Source organism: Topomyia yanbarensis, chromosome 1, assembly GCF_030247195.1.
Source record: "Topomyia yanbarensis strain Yona2022 chromosome 1, ASM3024719v1, whole genome shotgun sequence".
NCBI lineage: Eukaryota > Metazoa > Arthropoda > Insecta > Diptera > Culicidae > Topomyia > Topomyia yanbarensis.
The window spans coordinates 175,602,032-175,624,859 of record NC_080670.1 but is presented as its reverse complement, the minus strand read 5'-3'; the positions used below and the strand labels follow the sequence as shown (position 1 = coordinate 175,624,859).

Sequence of the window (22,828 nt, the reverse complement as noted above, 5' to 3'; positions counted from 1 at the left end):
TTGCTTGCAAGGACTCCGTACCACTCACAACGGCAAATACTAAACCATCCGGGGATCGGTTCCCTGCAGTTCTTCTGTAGTATCATGAGTATATCCTCGTTCCACATATTCTACGATTTGTTCAGAAAATACATACTGCAGCTCGGGATCGAAACGCAATCGTCGCTCTAAGCATTTTACTCGGTGCTTGGTCATAGGAAAACTGTAAGGAAATGAGATTTTGTCAGTTTTCCATAGAAGCTCGATAGCAAATCTGCCAGATTTTTATTTATTTATTTTTGGAGCAGGGAACCGCTTTGTTGTTTGTTGTAGAATCTTCCGTGCACGTTGATCTTCTGCTGTTTTTGATACTGTAAATCAAAGGACACCTATGTCTTCCATCGCAAAATAGTCCTTCACCAACTCGTTTAGTTCAGGTTCCGCTGAGCAGGAACGTACGTGTCTTAATTGCTACAGGTTCCGTATCATGTCTAGCTCGCTTGTTCAGTGGCAGCATGAACAACGTTTTGCCCACCCCGATCAAAACACTACTACTACTACTTCTGCATAACGCAGAAAAATTAAGCATATTTAAACAAATAAATTTGCGCTGTTGAATCCTATCATTTATTGTTTATTACTTCAAACAACAAACTTATTGGTCTGAATTTTTTTTGCGGCAGCAATAAATTTTTGCTTTCAATACAAACACGTTTAATTTAAGCAATTTTGTTTTAATTTCAATAAAATATTTTTTAAAAAAAGGATCAATTTTTTTATTGAAACAATATATAAATTTTATTAAATTCAATAAATTTTTTGTCAACCGACCAATAATTTTATTTATTGAATTTAATCCATATTTCTATTCAATCTACAAATCTTTATTCTGCGTGATAATTCTGTATCGGAAGACCTCGTAGAAAAGAAAATCGTTCTTCAACAGTGCGAAATTCCATCCATCGTCTAGGAATGCAAAGGTTTTGCCCTTGCTCCTCAGAAGTGCGAGGATTATTTCGAAAAGAGATCTCTTGTACGGATATAACCACCGCTAGTCCCGGCTCAGGAGCTTTATCCGACGATTTAAAATAAAAAGGCATGCAGCAGTTTATGATGCTCTTCTTTGCATTCATCTATGCTGCACAGACGTCTAGTACTGCACAGCCAGTTGCCATGACCGTTCAGGCAGCATTTGCATAAATTAATTTCTTCATCACGTTTGAGATGTTCCGCGGCAGTTAGTTTGACCAACGTTTCGCAGCTACGAATACGATGATCGATACGCTGGTACGCGTGACAATTTAGCTCCGTAGCTAAGAATTGGTTGCTCCGGTTCTGGCCTACATTCATCGTCGTTTATGCGTTTAAAAATCCGTTTTTTTAGATTTTGTAGCTTCGTCGTCTGCTGCAATCATCTCTTAGACTTACATATCAAGCAGCTGTCTTGATGGAGAAAGCAAAGTCTCTGAATGTTTTTAGTATAACTTCATCCTCTGGCTATAGAGCCACCAGTCTGAGTGCTCACTCGACGAAAACTTCCCTACCAACACCATTAACAGCATCGCGTTAGAGAGGTGAGCATTCAGAATTCCGACCTCGACGTCCTATGTTACTAAGTTTTTAACCGGTTTGCCAAAAGTGACTAATGTTTCTAGCTTGCTGATATTCCGCGCAGAAGCGTTGCGTAGTTTCATCAGCAAGCCATTGACTAACTGTTCTAGTCGCTCACATTCATATCGAAGCGCGTTGGCGATTTCCGGAATCGCTGAAGGTATTAAGAATACGCATTTCCTACCATGAATTTCTGTAACATTACCAGATGTTCATCGGGCTGAATTCCACATATGGCCTTATTTGACCCGAACGAGCTTGAAAACAATGACCATTCTAATGGATCTGTGGAAAATTTTAGGAGCTTTGTTAAATAAGAATGTTGGCTGCACTCAGATTTATACTTAATGATCCCAAATACAAAATGGCTCTTTGTAAGGGGTAAGAAGGGGTGCACTTACCTTAACCACGCTGCCACAGTGCTCGTCATCATCTGAACATAGGAATGTGGCGGATCACCAAGCTGTTGGCGATGATGTCCACATGGTTGCCGCTTACATGGCGGTGGCCATCTTTGCTATTTTCCTTTTTCTTTCTTCTGTGTGTTGCACTTTTCCGTTTCGCACATTCCTTTTCTTACTACAACATCACGCTTGACTAGGGGTTCGCTTAAGAACACAATTAGTGTTTCCGTTTTTGAAGCTAACGTCGATCCAGCCCTAGCTTAGTCCTGTCACTAAGTTAGTGTTGATTTCGATTTCGAAACACAAATGTCTTCCTTATACATTTTTGCTAACGAACCGGTGTGATCAGCCTTTCTTTTTTTTCAATATGAATAAATTCATTTGGTATCATTGTTTTTATTATTATTGGAGATTATGCATTCTTATACCTTTCCGTTTCCATAATTTACCTTGACGCTGGTTTCTCAACATTCCTTATTCCTTTGAGAACATCTATGATATTGTAAATCATGCCAACTGCTTTTTTTAGATTTCCTTGTTTGGATTTCACTTTCTGCTTTCTCTGTAAGGTACGAATGGATTAAGTTATTTGATATTACCTTAATATTCAGTTATATCGGTGTGCTCTGCCTGTCTTAGGCCAGCTGATAATTTCGTTCCTTCTTCTGAGAAGTTGCGAATATTTTACATCATTAGACTATTAATATGTAGTTTCATTCCTCTGGTATAGCGATGTTCTTCAGGAAGAAACACAAATACTAAAATAATGAAGAAAAATGATATTAATATAAATAGGTATATATTAGCCACTCAGTATGGTTCAACGGATATGAAACGGGAATGTGGTTAGTCAGTTTTTGTGATATATTCACTGCAAATACTACCAATTGTTATAGTTGATCAAGTCGAAGTAGTTAACGTTTCAAAATCTTCGACTAATCATTTCCAACAATTACCATTGGCTGACATTTTTGCGCGTCAGGTATTCATTGGCTTCACAGCCGAAAAGTGCCTATACCAATCTAGCACAATGCACCCATTTCTCTTACTGAGCATAAGGGTAGGGTATCTGAAATTGTTTATTCAATATGTATTAATACTATGTACTTACAGATGTCGTTTCAGTGCAAGTGTCTCATGCGACCTTTTAAAACTCACGAACTGTATCAAACCTTCCCTAAGGTACACTCCATCCAGCCACTGCTCCGCTCTTCCAGCACTTCAAACACCGTCGTTTGATCATCTCTTACAATCGGAAGATATATAATCGAACTTGGCAACCTCTTCTGCAATGGTATTTGAGATGCCGAATAAGCTCTTACTAGTGCGTATACCATACTATCTAAAGCGACAAAGAATTTAAATGCCATTTTCACAGACCAATTTTCTACCTTCGTCATGAGCCGAAACTGATGATGTTACCCTCAAGAACACGTCAGCCAACCTTATTTGATCTCCTTCGACACCAGCATGACCTTATTGAACCATAACGTAGGTGGCGTCGTGAAAACTGTCGAAAGAGAATTAACAACAGCTTAAAGCAACATCTGATATTGCTCCAAATGTATATTAACCAAGAATAACTTGGTTCCTACATCTTGCCTATCATAAGCTAAACTCACTGTTATCCTTTCAACCACATTTGCTTTTTAGCCGAAATTTACAAATATATTCCGCAATATGCACTCAGTTTTTGATGAATCAATCTAGCGCAGAATACGCTGCGGCATTTTGTCAAGTCACCAATGGAATTTTGACATCTCTTGACTTTGAACAGTCTCCGTAGTATATATGAACGCCGCATTTATGTGTTGTAAAACATGTTTCGCTCCATTCGGTTGTTGAATACGTAATTTAGACTGAACCCCCACTGCAAGAACAGCGGTGCCCTATTTCACTATTAAATTAGACACCACAAATCAAAACATTACACGAAGGTCATGATATTAAACTACGGTGCTGCTACACGAAACAAGTTCCTTCCATCATGTCGGAAACAGTGTAATCATTCAAGAATGACAATCAAAATTAGTAATCAAACAATGAAAGGCAATAGAACAGAAACTATTACAATTGTCGACGACACAAAATTATCTACTTGACAGGAACGAACTGTATGAGACGCTTGATTCGCCGTAGTAACGCCTCAATGAATCCCTTGTCCGAAGCACGTGCATGATCCTGGGCAGTGTCGAGTAGCTGCTTGCAAAACGTTTCATTGAACACCCCGATCAGGGTTTTCTTCAGCACTGCGACATCCTCGGCTGTGATCTTCCAGCCGACTTCAGTTTGGGACGAAAGGTAATCTAGAAGTACACGGAACATCTTAGTAAATTTCGATGTGAAACTAATAATGCGAATCCTACTTTCCGATCCGTATGGCGCGTTAAAGTGCAGTGTATTAACCGGGATCGCTCTCAGCATAAAGAAGTCCAGATGGGCCCATAACAGATATAGGCAGTGTTCGGTAATGAAGACGCATCGCTTGAGTTCCTCCTGCTTGCTGGCGATGCGATCTGTTAGGTTGTCATGTTGGATTTGAACTGTAAGTGGACGGAAAAAGTGTCTTCAAAATTAAAATCAGTATCTAAATCGGCAAGCACTTACCATTTGCGTCCAAACTCAACCCGGGCAGCGAATTTCGCTGATTCAGCAAACTCTCGTAACCCAGTTTGCCCTTATTGTAGTACTCAACCGAGCAGCGCAGCTGCATAACGACAACGTTCAAACTGCTGTGCGTACTGTCCAGCGCGAGTCTGTTCTCCGCTCTTCCCTGCTGATGGACACTCGTTTCACTAATTTGCGGTGAAAACAGTACATTGATAGTGCGATGATCTACGGAATGGTTGGAGATGCTGTTTCGGGCATACAGAGCCAGATTTGCGCCGATCTGTAGGAAGTACTTCAGGTGAGCTGACCGTTCCCGTTCGCTACAATTGGTCAGAATGTTTTGATGGAGCTCCTTGAGCGTCTGCTCGGTGAGGGTAAACCGGGGAAAGAGGGTCAACATAAGCTTCTGTAGACGGTACAGATGAGCTCCGAGGTCTTGGTTGGCATTCGGAGTGATGAGGTTAGATATTTCCTGATTGGCTGCCCGAGCAATGAGGCTAGTGATGCCAGCCAGTTCCTGCAGGAGTCCAATGTTAAGGAAAGGCGTTCCGGCTCGGAGTACGATCTCAATAGTATCTCCGTGGGACAGGAGAAAGTGAATGATTTGTGTTACGGCTGAGTGATTTTCTTGGCCTAAAGTTGATAGGATTGAGTCGCACAAGCTGAGTGCCGGGAAGAGAATTTGCTGATAGCGGGCTTCTATTGGAGGAATAAAACTGGACGATAGGGGATAGTGGGACGAGTAGTTTAGAACTTGAAAGTCTGGGTGTAGATCAAAGACTTTCATTCCAGCTAGAACACTCAGAGCTTTTTCCTCCAGCAACAACTCAGCTCCTATGTGTGATCCTCCAATTCGACTGAGCATGGCCATTTTCGACTCGTACACATACAGGGCCTTCATATTTTCCGGCTGATTATCCAGGATTCGACAGAGTTTGCCATCGTTTTTCAGCAAACTGTCGATCAGATGAGACAAGTAGCCTCGTTTCGAGATGAATTGAATCACGTTAGTCATCGAATCCATGTCCAGCAGCATATCGACGCAGGACAGGGCAAGCATTTTACAGATATCGTGACCTCCGGTACAATCATGGCACAGAATATCGATCAGCTTGTCCCCGAATTGCTGGAAAATTTCTACGACCATCTCGATCTGAGCATTTGACTCATCCGTCGTAACGTCGTGAGTCTTGCTCGAACTCAAACTTTTGTCCAACCGGGATACATAAAACTCATCTCGGACATTCTGCTGCTCCTGTTCACTTTTGTCTCGATTCCCCTTGACAATGTGCATGTAGTTTAACAGAGCAGCGTACAAATTAATCCTCAGCTTCTGCGATCCAACGCCGCTGATCAAAATCCAGTCGAGGATGTTCTGCAAAATGTATCTCAAACTCAGCGTATTAGTTTTCGGTGAGAACATTCTCCCGCCGGATCCAATTGCGCGGGGTCCAACACTACCTCCCAAAGAACTCATCAGTGAGTTCTGGTCCTGCTGACCTTCCGTTTCTCGACTGTTCTTCAACGTGTAACAATGTCTCAAATTAACCATTAACAGCAGCACCGTCGATGAGGCTAAGTTAGCTAGTTCCGGCATAATTTGATTGGGAACTACCTTCCCCAGAATGGCCTGCACAATCTCCACTAATAGACCCTGCTTGACATCCAACGACACAAACATGGCAGGGGTCACGCTGAACAGGACCTCTGTAGTTTGTCCCCACGCTTCCAGAAACCTTACCGTCGAAGCACACAGATTGCGCTGGCTATTGACCTGCAGAGCATACAACAGAATCGTTTCAATCTCCGCCATGATGTGAGCTCTCTGTCCCGCAGCAATCGTCGTTTGCACCGAGTTCAGTTCATCTTTCAGAACGTCGTGTAGCTTCTTGATATCGATTAGCTTCAAAGTACTTCCTCCTCCACCGCTGCCAACCACAGAAATCTCACAGTTCTGCAGCAGACTCTGAAGCAGCGTGTTGTCGAAATAGTCCCACTTGGGTTTCTCCAGTGATTTAATCTCGAAATTCAAACAATCCAGCAACTGACAGAGGAGCAACTTCGCCGATTCTGCGCCTTTCCGAACAACTGTCGACGCTTCCATCGCGGTAGACATCATACTGGCATTCACGGTGCTGTAGTGATGGGTCATTTCCAGCGGAACTAGCTCCGTTCCCTGCTGCTGAACCACACCGAGCAGAATCTTGCAGATGTTACCGAACTGTGAGACCTGACTCTTGTCGGAGGTTAGCTTCAGTTCGATGGCAACACATTTCAGTAGTCCCGTCATCTGGTTCAACACGTGCGGACTTTTGACGTTGCCAAAGGGGAGACCTGAAACGTGTCGGCACAGAAAATCGTTACAGGAGCGTAGAAAGCGTAGAATCACCTCCGAGGTGCGACTGTTGTAGCATAGTGAGTACAGCAGCATGTAGGCGTTTTCGATCAAGCGTTCCTGGGCGGAGCTGGCCTGTTTGCCGGCTTTGGATGCCTGGAAAAACGGGAAATTGGAATACGTTAAGTTCACTCCGATCCAACGAATTATATTGTGTGGCGGTCTGGGCCATTTGACATAAGGTTATTTATCATAACGGTCATTAGCATAACGGCCATTTGGCATAACGGTCATTTAGCCTAATTTATAATAATGCATAAAATGGGGGTCATTTGGCATAACGGACATTTGGTATAATTTTGAGAAGCCATTTTTTATCTACAGGGAAACAGACATTATCGACTGTGCGACAAGTAAGGTCATTCGGCATTATGTTGGCCGGTGCTACTGCTGAAGGTCCAAAATTAATTAGTCTATTCTTCTTTTCAAATTAATAAATGCAGTTAGGTTCAATCACTCGGAGACGTTGCTTGTTTTCAACATAAGCTCCGCGTTTAGAAACCAAAACTTCCGCTCGGTCCACACCACCGGTATATCTCCTGATGTACCCGGTTTTCGCCTGGCCTGTTTCCGCGAGTGTTAGGTCCAGTGTGTCGTCGTAAGTGCAAAGGCTACTTTTTAATAAAAAAAAAATCAATATCGTTTTTTGTTCCCTACCGATACCAAGAGCTCAGACTCCAAATTGGCGACAGGTTAGCGCTATGTTTAGAGTTATCTTTCCAAAGTACCCACCCGACAAGCCACAACCAGAAGAACAAAGCCCCCAGTTCAGAAGAACAAAGCTCCGCCCCTTTAAGACACACGTTACCTGAGTACCTCAACTCAGGTGACATAATCGATAAACAGACCCTGCAATTGAGAGCTATAGCACCGAACGGTGAGTCCGATGCCCGACTGAATACAGACCCGTTCACGATTTTGAAGTCGGTACAGGGCGGTTTCGGGCACGAAGGAAGGCAGAGGAGCCCGATATGTTTCAAGAACGACCTCGAAAAAAAGCGTATTACGCTCTGCTGCGCATGAGCGAGTTACGGTCGGCGGTCAAAAGGTTGAGGTGGTCTCTCGCCCCACGCTCAACATTACCCACGGTGTGATCTACGGCATCGAAACCTAAGACTAACTTTTAAAGGAACTAAGAGGTCAAGGAGTTCTATCGGTCCGTAGGATCACCAAGTAATACAACGGGGTTTTAAGCAGTTGCACCCCCGGTGGCTGCTAGTGCGGAGGCTAAGCTCGTCGTATGTTACAGTAAGTCCGGAACCATATGCTGCTCGTATATCTTACACAGACATTCACAACAACGCCGTCGGAGATATTGGGTACCTCAACTCCAGTGCTCCAACGATAAAAGCGAATCCAGTGGAAAACAAATGACCTACGTGGATGCCTGGGTGAACTGCAAGGGATTATTATCCAGAGGCAGCCCATCTGCTTGGCACTGCAGGAGACGCACATCTGGGATCAGGTGAACCCAGCATCATAGTTTGGACACCGATTTTCGTGGGACGCCGCCGGTGTGGATCACATCTACCAGACGGTAAGCCGTATCCAGGAGGATCGAATATACAATTCAGTGCACATCCCTTTATGTTCCCGGCAGTACTTGGAATGTGGACAACAAAATTCAGCGGCTCATTGAGCAAATTGAGGCCCCATTCATCATAATGGAAGATGTTAAAGGGGCACCACACCATGTGAGGCTCGCGTACATGCAACAAAAGAGGAAACGACATCGCCGAAGTAGTCGAAAACAACGACGCCGTGGTTCTCAACGATGGCAGTTCGATTTTTCTCCGCGGACGGACGGAATCCACCATCGATGTATCTATCTGCTCGGGGGCACTAGCAGGATCTTGTGGGTGAACTGTCCGTACCGAACCATACAACGGCGACCACTTCCCAATCCAGGTTGGTAAGCACTTGGATCAACGATAGTTTGCGTTCCAATGTGGAACAGGAACGGGTGCCTATCTCGCCAGCTCTGGTGAGGTGGTACGTCAATTCGTAACTGACGATTCGGGATTCGCTATACTCGACGTGGCGTAGGCGTCACGGAGTACTGCAAGAACTGACCAACTGGAGTATCTTCGGAAATATGGGCCGTTTCTTGAGCGACTACCTATCTAACCGCACCTTTCGGGTGGGAATCTAAGGTGCCCAATCCATCGCGGCTTTTTCGGAGGACAACGGGGTCCTCGTCGTCACACTGTTCCTGGTATCCATGAACTCTTTATTTACCAGCCTGCCGACGAGTTTGTGTACGCCGATGACATCGTGCTGGTCGCGATGGAAAGGATCCCCGGACGAACCCGTTATAAACTTCAAGCCGCCGTAAAAACGGTCAGCCGATGGTTGGCTTTAACATGGCACCCACTAAAAGTATGATTAGGCACTGCGGAAACACAAACCATATCGGAACAGGGAGGCCGATCCTGCTGGACGGAGAGATTGTTCCATACCGTAAAGAACCGAAGATTCTGAGGATAACCATAGACTGTCGTCTTACCTGTCTGCCACACTTTGGACGGATCAAAGCCGAGTGCCAGAGCCGGTTGCGGTTCCCGACACAAGCGTTGCAATCGTTGCACCGCATTGAATATTAGCCAGGCGTTTATCCACAACAAGGTATTTTACGGGGTGGAGCTGGCGTCCTGCAATAACTTTATCAACATTTTAAGTCTCCTCTATCACGGGTCAATCCGCGCTACTTCTGGCCTGTTTCCCAGTACGCCTGCTCAAGCGACCTGCGTGAAGGTCGGAATCCTACCCCTTCGTTAGTCGGCTACACTCACCGTCGCCAGAAGAGCACTGGGATTTTTGGAGTGGACAGCCGGAGAGGAATGTTTCCTGGTACGGACGGTCAGCGAGATCCATCGCGAATATACAGAACTGGACCTGCCATCAATCGCCCGTCTACACTGAGCGAATTTTTTAATGTAGAATACATTTAAGGTTTCAATATAGGGGTCCCGTTTCAAAATATCGGCTGCGGCGCCGCGTCAGATTTTGAACGTTAATAACTTTTATCATACTTAACAGAATGATTTGATTTTTAGGCCAATTTGTTGCAAATATGTTCCTCTATGCTGTATTAAAATTTGAAGTATGTATAACATGCACTAATAACAAAAAAATGTGTTTTGAAAAATCTTTCGAAAACGACTCGGAAAAGTGAAAATTTTCAGCCCATCCCGCACACAGCCGTCACTATGGTGGACCAACCGAACAATAAAATAATGAAAAGTTTATATATAGGTCAACTACATGTTTGTTCCTATGATTATTCGCATTGGGTTGCTTGACGAGAGCAGTTGGTGGGGAAACGACGGCATATTCCTTTGGTTAGGCCATTAGAAGCCGGGCGGAAAGGAAAGGCTCATGCACGGCACGAGAACGAGCGAGAAAGCGATAGTAGTGCATATTAGCGCGATTATATAAATATCTGTCGGTCGGTTTTTCTCATCATTTTTTATTCGTTTAAGCACTAGCAAGCAGCCAGTCCACCGAAGGAAAGCAGTTGGCGATGACGACGGCGGAAAAAGTGCCCCAGCTACTGGTGACTCATCGCAACCCGACCAGGAACTGTCGCCCTGCAAGAAATTCGCCCCAACTAAAGGGCAACAGAGTAGGCTATCGTTCCAGCGTCTGGGTCGTGAGATTGTGCAGGACTGCAAAATCGAGCCACGCTTACAAAGCTCAGTCGTAATGATGCCCCGAGAAGCCAACGATGCCTACTTGGTCGGTTTGTTCGAGGATGCAAAATAGTGCTTTGTGGCTCACCGTGTCCGCGGGGAGTGCGTCTGAATTATGCTCCCGCAATAAAACAATAAACGGTTCTTTACAGGACCAATTAATTGTGTTGTAATAAGAGTTAAACTGAAATTTACATTTTATGGTGTATAACAAATAATTTTCAGAAAGCTATATAAAAAATACGATGTGTGGAAAGAAAGAAAGAGAATTTAAATTATCCTCTCTTGCTCGTTTTCGTGCACTGCTTTTCCTTTCTGCTGCTACTACCATCATAACTAAAACGAATGTGCGTGTTCCCCCACCATCTCTTGGCCAGTGTTGCCACAATTGCATGTCGCTATTACAATTTGAATTATTTTATTGATCCTCTAGTATTGATAAAATATAGAACGTGCAAAGTACACTAGTCGCATGCTTTTATTCGAACTTTTTGGCAGCCTCCGTTGATTAACTGCATAAATCGATTTGTTTGTGCAGCTCCTTGCTAGTAGCAAACTAAATAGCCTTTATCAGCGCTAACAAATAACACGAAAGAATTTAAATTTGTGAAAATCTTTTCCTTCTTTTCAAATCTGCAGCATTCTTTGAAAATATTGTTTGAATGTTGTTATTGAAAAACTGAACATGCAAGTTTGCTAGCACTGGCCACTAGATTGAAGGCGATGGAAAGACAGAATATTCGTTTTGGTTATGCTAGTATTGGTAGCCGAACGGAAAGGAAAGGCACAGGAATGGCACGAAAACGAGCGAGAGCGATAGTAGCGCTTTCTCGTGTGTTCATATATGAATATTGGTCGGTCGGTTTTTCTCATCATTCGTATTCGTTCAAGCACTAGCAAGCAGCCAGTCCACCGAAGGAAAGAAGTTGGCGATGACGGCGGTCGGAAAAAGTGCCCCAGCTACTGGTGACTCATCGCAACCCGATCAGGAACTGTCGCCCTGCAAGAATTTCGCCCCAACTAAAGGGCAACAGAGAAACTAATCTGTGTTCTAATAAGAGTTAAACGGGCTCACCGTGTCCGCGGGGAGTGCGTCTGAATTATGCTCCCGCAATAAAACAATAAACGGTTCTTTACAGGACCAATTAATTGTGTTCTAATAAGAGTTAAACTGAAATTTACATTTTATGGTGTATAACAAATAATTTTCAGAAAGCTATATAAGAAATACGATGTGTGGAAAGAAAGAAAGAGAATTTAAATTATCCTCTCGCTCGTTTTCGTGCACTGCTTTTCCATTCCTTTCTGCTGCTACTACAATCATAACTAAAACGAATGTGCGTGTTCTCCCACCATCTCATGGCCAGTGTTGCCACAATTGCATGTCGCTATAACAATTTGAATTATTTTATTGATCCTCTCTAGTATTGATAAAATATAGAATATGCAAAGTACACTAGTCGCATGCTTTTATTCGAACTTTTTGGCAGCCTCCGTTGATTAACTGCATAAATCGATTTGTTTGTGCAGCTCCTTGCTAGTAGAAAACTAAATAGCCTTTATCAGCGCTAACAAATAAGACAAAAGAATTTAAATTTGTGAAAATCTTCTCCTTCCTTCTTTTCAAATCTGCAACATTCTTTGAAAATATTGTTGGAATGTTGTTATTGAAAAACTGAACATGCAAGTTTGCTAGCACTGGCCACTAGATTGAAGGCGATGGAAAGACAGAATATTCGTTTTGGTTATGCTAGTATTGATAGCCGAACGGAAAGGAAAGGCACAGGAATGGCACGAAAACGAGCGGGAGAGCGATAGTAGTGCTTTCTCGTGTTTTCATATATGAATATTGGTCGGTTGGTTTTTCTCATCATTCGTATTCGTTCAAGCACTAGCAAGCAGCCAGTCCACCGGAGGAAAGCAGTTGACGATGATTACGGTCCGCAAAAGTGCCCCAGCTACTGGTGGCCCATCGCAACCAACTACCGATCAGGAACTATCGCCATGCTAGTATTTCGCCCCAACTAAAGGGCAACGGAGCAACTATTCCGCTGGCTAACATTCCAGCGTCTGGTTCGTAAGGTTGTGTATTACTTCAAAGTCGAGCTACGCTTACAAAACTCAGCCGTAATGAAGCCAGTGATGCCTACTTGGTCGGTTTATGGGAGTGGGCGTAAATTACAATAAAAGCAACGGTTCTTTTCAGGACCAATCAATTGTGTTCTAGTGAGAGTCAAACTGAAACTTTCATTTTAAGGTGTGTAGCAAATTTTCAACAAGCAACATAATACGTTGTGTGGAAAGAAGTAGCTTGCACACGGAACAAAAATTTAAATTATCCTCTCGCTCGTTTCGTGCACTGCTTTTCCATTCCTTTCTACTGTTATTATCAGTATTACCAAAACGAATGTGTTGTTGCATGTGTTTAAGAGAAACGTTGAAGTCGCATGCTTATATTCAAGCTTTTTGGCAGCCCCCGTGAACTAACTGCATTAAATGGTTTTTTTGTGCAGCTCCGTGCTAGTAGCAAACAAAATGGCCCTACTAGTGTCTGATTCGTGAGATTGTGCAAGATTTCAAAGTCGAGCTAAGCTTATAAAGTTCAGCCGTAATGGTACCCGAAGAAGCCAGTCTTGTCGTTTTGTTCGAGGCTACAAAACAGTTCGCCAGGCACGTAACTATCATGCCAAAAATATCCAACGATCCAGCGCATCACCATCAACACCAACGCCGATACCAAAGGTTCTTTTCAGAACCACCATTATTACCATAGAGAATTATTTGAAAATTTCCCATTCAAACGTGATTCTGTTGAATATTATTAGATTTAAATTAACGTCTCGAATTGAAATCACGACGCTCCGGTTATGTGACAGACATTACCCACCCATCTTTTTTTATTGTGACCACGACTAACGGTTTAATATAGACACCCCATTTCAATATTTCTGAAGGAACAGAAGGTCGAGTTTGGAAAGTTTGTAACTTTCATTGTACTTAACCAAATTACACAATGTTCGCACTAATGATTCAGAAATATGATCAGGAATCTTCTGTTAGATTTGTAAGTATGTATAATTTACATGAATAAAGAAAAATTGATTTTCAGGAATCAATTATTATCTGTTCTTCCATTGGCCAGTACTACGCGACTTCCTCATGCTAACAATTAATTTCATCGTTAGCCATCTCCCTCACCAAGGCCAACAACGCCAACAAAACTGGTCCTTTTCAGGACCACCATAATTTTTGTAAAGAATAATTTGAAATATTCCTCGCCCAAATCACCTTTTGTCCGAAAATTCCAATGAGTATCAACATATTTGAAGAACGTGTTCCTTATGTATTCTACATCTCTCCGGTTATGTCGCAGACATTACCCACCCATCTTTTTTTTTTTAATTTTGTCATTGTTTATTGTAATATCTACATCCGTTATTTACAAATCATTTGTCAAATAAAATTCCAATTCATTAGCATATATTACACTACATCTATTTATAAATTGTATATAATTTGCAAAAAGTTTTAGTATGTGTGTTTTCGTTGCTCTTGACATTCCATTGAGAGTGGGTCTTGTCAAGTCGGAGAATTCCAGTATTCTCCAACCGCGCAGTAAAGTCGTAGCCTTTCGCTGCAGCCATGCCCACGCGTTTATTACACGGGAACACTCGCTCAATATGTGTTGGAGCGATTCAACCACAATATTGCAATACAAACATTGCTCCCAATCCGAGCGTCGGATGACGTGCATCAATCGCCTGTGTTCGATTTTGCCATTAGCTAGAAGGAACAGCTCGCTTCTCTGGCTGGATGATAATCCTTGCGTACGATGTATGTTGGACCACACTCGTCGCCAGTCTATGTTTGGGTTTTCAAGTTCTACTTTGGGCTCTTCGGTGCTATCCACATAGAAACGGTGCATGAGATCAGCGGATGGGTGTTGCTGGAGTTGGGGAGGTATTTGTTGAAGTTGCTGGCGGATCAGTTTCAGACAGGGGCAATCAGCCGGAATTATTGGGTTGGGATTATCTTGTAGGATATAGGATTTGTAGAAGGGAGTAGAGTTGATTTCTCGGAGATGGCGAATTATTAGCAATGCTTTGCATTTGAACGCTGGTAGGTGAAGCTTTAGTCCACCCTGTTCACGATCGCGTGCCAGTTGATGTATTGGAAGGCGAGCTGGTAGTCCGCGCCATAGGAAAGTTCCCATAGATGAAGTCAGCTTTGCTATATGTCTGCTTGATGGCGGAAGAATTGAAGCGAGGTACCACATTCTGGACTTTGCCAATGTATTTAGTAGTGTCACCTTCTGTAATAGAGTCAGCGAGCGCGTTGAATGTAGCCATAGCAGTTGACCAAATTTCACCACCAGAGCATCCCAATTCAGCTTGACCATGAGGCGAATTGAGTTGGTGAATACCACCCCAAGGATTTTCACTGTGTTTGCCGTCTGTAACCAAGGCACATCCATACGGCTTCCATCAATGAACCCTACATCGATAGACGTTGTTTTTGCCAGATTCAGTTTGGGTCCCGAGACCCGAGAGAAAAGATCGTGCATCCTGTTTATTTTTTCGACAGTCGAAGCGATAACGTAGATATCATCGGCGTAAGCAACAATCAGATCGTTTCCGCACGCATTGCTGAGTTGTCTCAGAAGCGGGACTAAATATAGCGAGAAGCAGATGGATGATGACGGATTCCCTTGCGGGACCGATCGTTGGATGGGGAAAGGAGTCGACAGATGGCCGTTGACGAGTAGACGGCACGACGTCATTTCGGCAAAACGAGAGAGTAGCGTTACTAACCTTCGATTGATGCCGAGCGAGCACATGTTATCGAATAGAAAACTTCGGTTCACACAATCGAACGCGTGGTCCAGGTCGAACGATATGAGTTTTCCTCTCTGCTTACGCGCGATCAGCTGGACAATCCTGTCCTTGAGGGAGAGCGTGGCTTGGAAGATGTTGTTATCGGAATTTGAGCATTTCTGTGTATCACCCAAAATTCGATGGGCACTTACGATCTTCTCCAGTCTTGCTTTGAGGATGCGAGATAGAAGTTCATAGTCGTAGTTAATAAGTGAAATCGGCCTGTATGAGCGAGCGGTGTTACCAGTGTTTTTCTTTTTTACCAATACAATAATGCTCTCAACGAAGGCGGCGGGGAGGTTGGACGACAGATCTTCATTTAAAATGAGATTGAGTTCTCGATGGATGACGTCAAAGGTTCGCAAATAAAACTCTCTTGGGAGGCCGTCCGAACCTCATACAGTTCTCGTTCATTATATCATTATCAGCTACTATTCTGCTGCATATAAACTCGTCGTCCCTCGCGTCGTTCGATCCCTCCCTTGCGTACAACTCCTTGTAGTAATCTAGCATGTGTTGTTCGATGTCTTCGGAGCAATCGAGAATTTCATCTCTCTCGTTTCGAATTTGGGTGATTGTAGTTCGCTTCCTTCTTCTCTTCCCTAGCTGGAACGTGGACAACGGTTCTCCGGCGATATACGTTTCATTGATGCGTACAAACATGTGCGTGAATTCTCGCTGATGTGATAGCATTTCAGCCTTTAGACGGTTGATGGTTGTTAACATGGTGGAATCTTGATAGTAACCATCGTACGCGGTACGCAGCAGAGCATACAACTGCTGCTGTTTACGATGAAACTCGTCGTATGCTAATCTTGACATCCATCGAAAAAATAATTTTGTTTTAGGTTTGGCGTATGTCAACCACCAATCCATCCACGTATTGTAATTCCTACGTTGTCGAGTCCAATACTGCCATCGAGTCCGAAACTCGTCAATATTTTCAGCAGTCAAAAGATGTGGACGAAGCGACCAGAAACCTCGACCCGATTCTCTGCCGAGGTGGGGAAGGCAGATTCGCGCAGTAACGGCCTTATGGTTCGTAAAAGAACAGACATAAGTGTGAATAGTTCTCAGCTGATCGCAGAGGCCTGAGCTGACGTAGATGCGATCTAGTCTCGACATGGAGCTGTGAGTAATATATGTGTGGCTGATTGTTTGCGGACTCAGTTTTACCCACACGTCGTGCAGATTCATCTGCTGGATGGTCGTCTGGAGTGCGGGACTCGTGTTATTTCCCGTCGCATCACACTGCCTATGTACGCATTTGAAATCTCCTGCTAGAATCACGTGCTCGGTCGGCAGTCTAAGATAGTAGGCAATCGTGTTGTTAAAAAATCTCTCCCGTTCTGCTCTGATTGCTGTGCATACACGTTGCAGAGTGTCGTGTTATGTACTCGTACCGAAGTGAGGCGACCATTCAGACTTCTTTCAACGTGGGTGAATCGTATGTGCTCTCGCAAGGCGATTCCTCTCCTGGCATGATTAACGTTGCAGATCATATTATAACCTGGTAGGGATAACTGCTCATTTTCCACCTCCTGCAGGAAAACAATGTCGAGTTCCATTGATCGGACGAAAGATCGTAGCGCGTTCAGCTTGGTCGTGTTGGTGATCGTATTTATGTTAATGGTGGCTATATTGTAACTGTTGTACTTCATTACAAAATTATATCTTCATAGTGCGAGTATTCGCCTTCGTCGTGTCGTTGTTTTTTGCCTGGTGGACGACGAAGCGAAGACCGGCTGCGCTGTGCATCTGCAGGCTGATGGGTTGGCACCTTGAAAGCGCCGTCGTTTAGCGTTGTACGACTTGGAGGCTGATCAGACTCAGATCAGAATGTCACTGTTTTTGTGGTGGTCTGTTCGTGTGTGTGTGGGAGCAGTCGGGAGTGCTGTCGATGTATTCGGCTGCGGCGGCAAATGCTTCGGGGCCGACGGCGCGTTGATTGACTGCTTTTTTATCATCGGCTGTGGCTGGATCGGCTTCGGTCTGGCTGGTTGCTTCGCGACTTTCGCGTACGAGACGTTTTGCTGATCGGCAGCTAGTTTCTGAACCAGAAGTTTTTTGTTCTGGATGCATGAGATGCCACTGTGTACGAATTCGCTACAGTGTCGACATGTTTGCTGTTGGCCGTAGTACAACAGAGCTGTACACTCTCCGTCGATGGTGATAAACGGTGGAATATTCTTTTTCACCAACATTTTCGCTACCCGAACGCCAGTCGGGATACCGCCGAACGCGTATATTTCATCCCTCATCATTTCTTGAAGTGATAGTATATCACCGTAAGCTTGTAAAAACTCCATAATTTTATCGTCAGTAACATCCTCGGAAAGCTCAAACAGTTTCACTTCCACTGCTCCATCCTCCATTGTGATCCTCAGCTTGTACGTCTTGCCGTTGAACTCTGTATCGTGTTTGTTGTCGTGGTCTGTGCTATCGAAAGTTCACTGACCTTAACAAAGGTACACCCTAGACTTCTACTTGGCTGAACACGAACAACTTGCTCCTTCTGCAATCCGAGAATCGTATTAACGAAGCTGTGGAGCTCTTCGTAAGATGGCTTCCGCGGAAGATACGTATAGTCGATGCGGAACGTGTTTTCGCGTCGTCCCATCATGATAATAACCGAAACGACCCGGATGCTGAACGAATATAGGGCCGGCGATGCCCAAAATCCCTTCGAGGGAATAAAAACTTGGAATTGAAAATAGCCCGTGCACGACTTCAAAGCGAAAGCAAAAACGTGTCTACTCCTCTTGGAAGTTGAGCGCTAGCTAATGAATCACAGGTTTGCTTGCGAGGATCCGCGGCCTCTGTCTTGCGACGAAGCCGCATTACACTGGCTACGCCCAAGTGATAGAGCAGTGTAACTACCAATGTAAATTCATTCAACACATCATCGTTTGAAAAACTTGGCGATATCCAGAAATGATAAAGTTAACTATCGTCTGGATTCGAGAGAACAGCTCATGATACAAAGAAGGGTAATCAGGATAATTTTAATGATTGAAACGCTGTGTGGGAAGCTAAAACTCACTGGCGATCATAATAATGATAACCAAAACACAACATACGCCGTTCTGGTGCACTACATGAACAAAAACCAGTAAAATCAACACTATACTACAACTTGAGTCATAGACAAACAATCCATCATTGCAAAAATTAACACAAGAATTTCAAAAATGAAATTCAAAGGAACTGCTTTTCATTGAGGTCTCTTAACAAAATTATGCAAAATGTCCATTTCCCAGACGTTAAAAATGGTTATGCCAAATGTCTGTTATGCCTATTATCCTGCAGAATGACCACTTCTCAAAATTAGGCCAAATGTCCGTTATGCTAAACATCCATTATGCCAAACGACTTTATACCAAACTGCCCGCTCCCCTTTGCGACTATAATGTACCTATAAATAAGCGTTTTAAAACTACACTAATAACCAAACTCACCTCCAGCGCATTATCCAGCAGCGTAATCAGCGACTTGGCACAGTTGCTGGGAAAATTCATCACCCCCGGTTGCTGCAGATTGGTCAACCGAAGTTCCTTGTTCAGCTCAAACCCAAGCAGATAGTGGGCCAGATTGGGAGTGCTTTGCTGGGGCAGACACTCCTGCAGCAGTCCCACGATCGCCTCTTTGATCTGCAGCTCCACACTGGACCCGGTGACACCACCTGTAGCTGCTGCCGAAAACTCATCCATTTCCTGATCGAGATCATCCACCGGCTCACCGCCATTACCGACCATGCCAGAATTAGCCGTATAAGTGGCCCCTTCACTCTCCAAACACTCAACGAATCCTTGCCGAATTTCGTTCCGGATCCGATCGGTCTGCGTTAACAATCCAACAATCTGCTGATTCACGTTCGGTTGGCGCATAATCGCGGTCAAAATTCGGACAGCTACCAGTGCGTTCTCCGGAAGCGAGGAACTGTAGGTAACGAAGCGGGTCACGTTGAGCATGTGATCTGCCTTTCCGCTGCGTGGGTTCATTCCAAGCAGTAGTTTGTTGGCTCCGGCCAACAGGATCGAGCAGTTGGAAGCAAAGTGGGCATTGAAAAAATCTTCCTGAGTTTCCAGGGCACGTTCGATAATCTGGAGTGCGTACAGTGAAGTAGTTTCCAGTTGTTTACGTCCCGAGAACGGAGCATATGTATCGAATAAGGTGATCGATTCGTCAAGGATATGAAGCAGAAGGCGAAGAAAGTCGGACTTGGTGTTGATTTGCAGAAGGATGTGAAAACCGGGAGCAGAATTTTCCTCACGCGATTGGTTGGGTGAGGGAAAATCCGCTGGTGAGGGCACGTACTGCTTAACGAATGCGTGCAACAGCTGAAGGCACTTGGCAGCGATTTGCCACTTTTCAGCTGGATTTTTGTAGTTTCGGTTGTAGAAACGCAGAAAGACGGCATCGATGATAAAAGTGACGTACGGATCGAGACCAGGTTTTCGTGGTCCTGCTCCGAGACCTTTAGGGATGGCAGTTTCACACAGATTATACAGCAGATCCAACATACCAAGGGTTAGCGGATAGGTTTCATTACGGCTTTCAATTTCTTCCAATTCGGATTCTATTCCGCGGTTCACAAAGGTACTGGTCGTTGGTATTGTGGCAATGATCTGCGACGCTTCCAGATTAGTCCAAAGCTGCAAAGCAGTTTCTTTACTTTTTCCGAGAGCAGCTAGTGTCTGAACCAGCTCGGCTTTCAATGAAATCGGCACCGAACAACTGATTAAACCAAGAAGAACGTGGAGTGGGGACCAGTTCGGGTGTTCACAGAGGGCCACTCGAGCGACCTCGTCGTATGTGGCAACCGCTCGGATCACCTGAAGGACCGCTTGAAGCCCGGCAATTTCCTGCGGATTGATGTTCCGACTGAGGGCTCGATTCCGGTAAACAGTTTCACTGCCCGGATTCTGCTCTTGACGCAAGTTCTGATAATAACGGAAGAGTGAGTTGAAGAAATGATCCCACGAAATTGTGGCCGAAGCTCCAGACGGTCCACCGCCCTGTTTAAGCAAGTTGAACGCATTCCGAGCAGATTGAGGCGAGCTTGAGAGTCCGGAGAGCATTTTGAGATACGGAATGAAGAGTGTCGGTGGAAGTAATTCTCCTGCTAGACGAATAAATTTAAAAAGACAAACCGAGCGAGACGAGGCCCGTTGGTAGTTCGCAGCCACTTCCATTGGCCCCCAGTACTCCAGGGACAAATTCAAACGCAAATGATCGTTCTGATACAGCTTTCCAACCGAAAGTAGTAAAGCTTCAAAATTCCGACATAAATTAGCCGGCGGGTCCAAACCTTGCTGCTGGAAAGCCTGTACAGTTCTTGCCGTTTCGTCCGCTCTCGCTCTCAGTTCCGTTACTTTCGAGTGCATCAGCTCAATAAAATCGGTGAACAGCACATGCATCCGGCGGTAGTAAAATTCCGTTCGAAAGACTATCTCGTTCTCCAGCAAAGTGTAATGAATAAAGTCAAACACACGTCCCTGAATAGCCGCATCCACCAGCATCTCATCCTGGTCGATTATCCGGGACGAATTGGTGTACAAATTCTGCGGAGCCAATCTCAAAGTAGCAATCGCCAAACCGAATGTAAACAACGAAACCGATCGAAGCCCTTCGCACTCCCAGCTCGATGACAAAGCTTCCATTACGGTTTCGATAAATTCCGTATCCTTCACCATAGCCAGCCGCTTAACAATATCTTCCCCGTCTTCCCGTCGCTGAATCACACTCATGTCCAACCCGTACATTAGCGCCATCTGCAGTGCTAGTGTCACATTATCAATCCCTCCGCTGGAAACCGTCGATTTGTACTTGGCCAAATGTCGAATCAGCTTCAGCGTCGTTCCCCTCGGCAATCCACACTGAGCTGCCCAGTTAAACAGGCAAGTGGCCAACAGTAGCCGGATCTCCTCGAACAGCTCCAGCACCTGACGGTGATGCTTCGGTGGCCCGAGCGCTCTATTCGTCGTTAGTACATCTAGCTCCTTCGTTACATCCAATTCCTCCAGTAGGTCTAAAATCTTCTCCAGCACTCCATCGGCCACCAACGCGTCCGTGTACGCCGTAATAAGCTGCGTAATCTCCGTAGGAGCGTCTGTACACCAGCTGACACCGGCCCGAGCTTGAAACAGTTCCTTCAAGCTGGCCACCAATGATTTTCGGCCATCATAATACAACAGCACCGCGACTAGTCCTCGCGGTAATCCCGGATGGTTCGGCATTTGCTGCTGTGCGGTACAAAGCAACTCCAACGCAATGTACTCGTTCAGGTCGTACATATCCGAAATAATAACACTCTCATCCACCAAATCTTTGGACAGGATCGTATGTCCAAACTCTGGTAGCGTGATCCCCTCGGTTATTCCCTGCCGGATCGCTTCCCGACTCTTCGCATTCTTCGGTGGGTTCCGCAGCAGGGTGGTAAAATTTTGTTTATGCTTCCGAAGCAACGCATCCAAGCAGGCCACATTCTGTTCCTGCTGCTGACCGGCCGGCGTCGAAGGCAGCAGAAAAGCTTCAATGCTGTTGAACAGATGTTTGAACGGGGTCCACATATCGTCCGGTGTAGCCGCTAACGGTGATTGGTACCGGGAAAAGAAAAAGCCGAATGACGAGTGTAAACATAACCCTACTATTTTAGAAGCCGAATCGTTCGTGCCGAACAAGGTGCGTTAAAATAGCTTATTTTACTAACCTTCTGCCATTGTTGAATGTTCTATTTTCAGTTTCAGTTGTCAGTAATTTTTGTACACTTTTGTAGCGGTTTGTTGTGGATTTTTACGGAAAATAGTGGAACACAACCGAGGATTTTTTTTCCGCACCGAAACGCACCGCTATTTTTTGTTTCTTTTTGCTTCTTTTCTAGCCGTTGACAGTGCAGTTTTAAGTGAACAGAGGCGCGCGCGAGTGGGGGTTTATAAAGTGGCTTACATCTTAGTCAGGGTGACCAGATTGAATTTTCAAAACCTAGTCAAGAAAAAGCCGAGCAATTCGCGTGTTTTTTTGAGAAGGCCCGAAGAGAATTTTACAGTAGCATTTACCCTACCAACAATCATAACACAATAAATATTATAGTGATTACTGTTTCAACATTGTTCGTAGCAGAGCTTTCGCAGTAGATTTACAATAAAGTTTCATGTAACAATCAATTTTATTGTTCAGCAAAAAACTGATACAGTCGTGATTCGCTGGTTGGACCACACTTCTGTTCAACTAGGTTGTACGACTTTCCCCCGAAAACCATTC

At 44.5% G+C, this 22,828-nt stretch overlaps 1 protein-coding gene across 1 annotated transcript; it reads right to left on the bottom strand.

Moving 5' to 3' along the window:
* Positions 1 to 3,974: 3,974 nt before the first annotated feature.
* LOC131682081 (nuclear pore complex protein Nup205) lies at positions 3,975 to 22,469 on the bottom strand. Its single transcript, XM_058963283.1, has 5 exons — positions 22,278 to 22,469; positions 19,024 to 22,154; positions 4,602 to 7,095; positions 4,361 to 4,537; positions 3,975 to 4,300 (listed from the first exon to the last, which is right to left on the bottom strand). Exons 1-5 carry the CDS (start codon positions 22,285 to 22,287, stop codon positions 4,089 to 4,091), a joined length of 6,024 nt encoding a protein of 2,007 aa, XP_058819266.1. The 5' UTR covers positions 22,288 to 22,469; the 3' UTR covers positions 3,975 to 4,088.
* Between the last annotated feature and the right edge of the window lie 359 nt (positions 22,470 to 22,828).

Bases quoted from the DNA above. Each gene is read 5' to 3' on its own strand.
- LOC131682081 (XM_058963283.1), bottom strand. The intron at 4,538-4,601 runs GTAAGTGCTTGC...GTCCACTTACAG, and splicing joins GTTGAGTTTGGACGCAAATG to TTCAAATCCAACATGACAAC. The intron at 4,301-4,360 runs GTAGGATTCGCA...GTGTACTTCTAG, and splicing joins CGCGCCATACGGATCGGAAA to ATTACCTTTCGTCCCAAACT.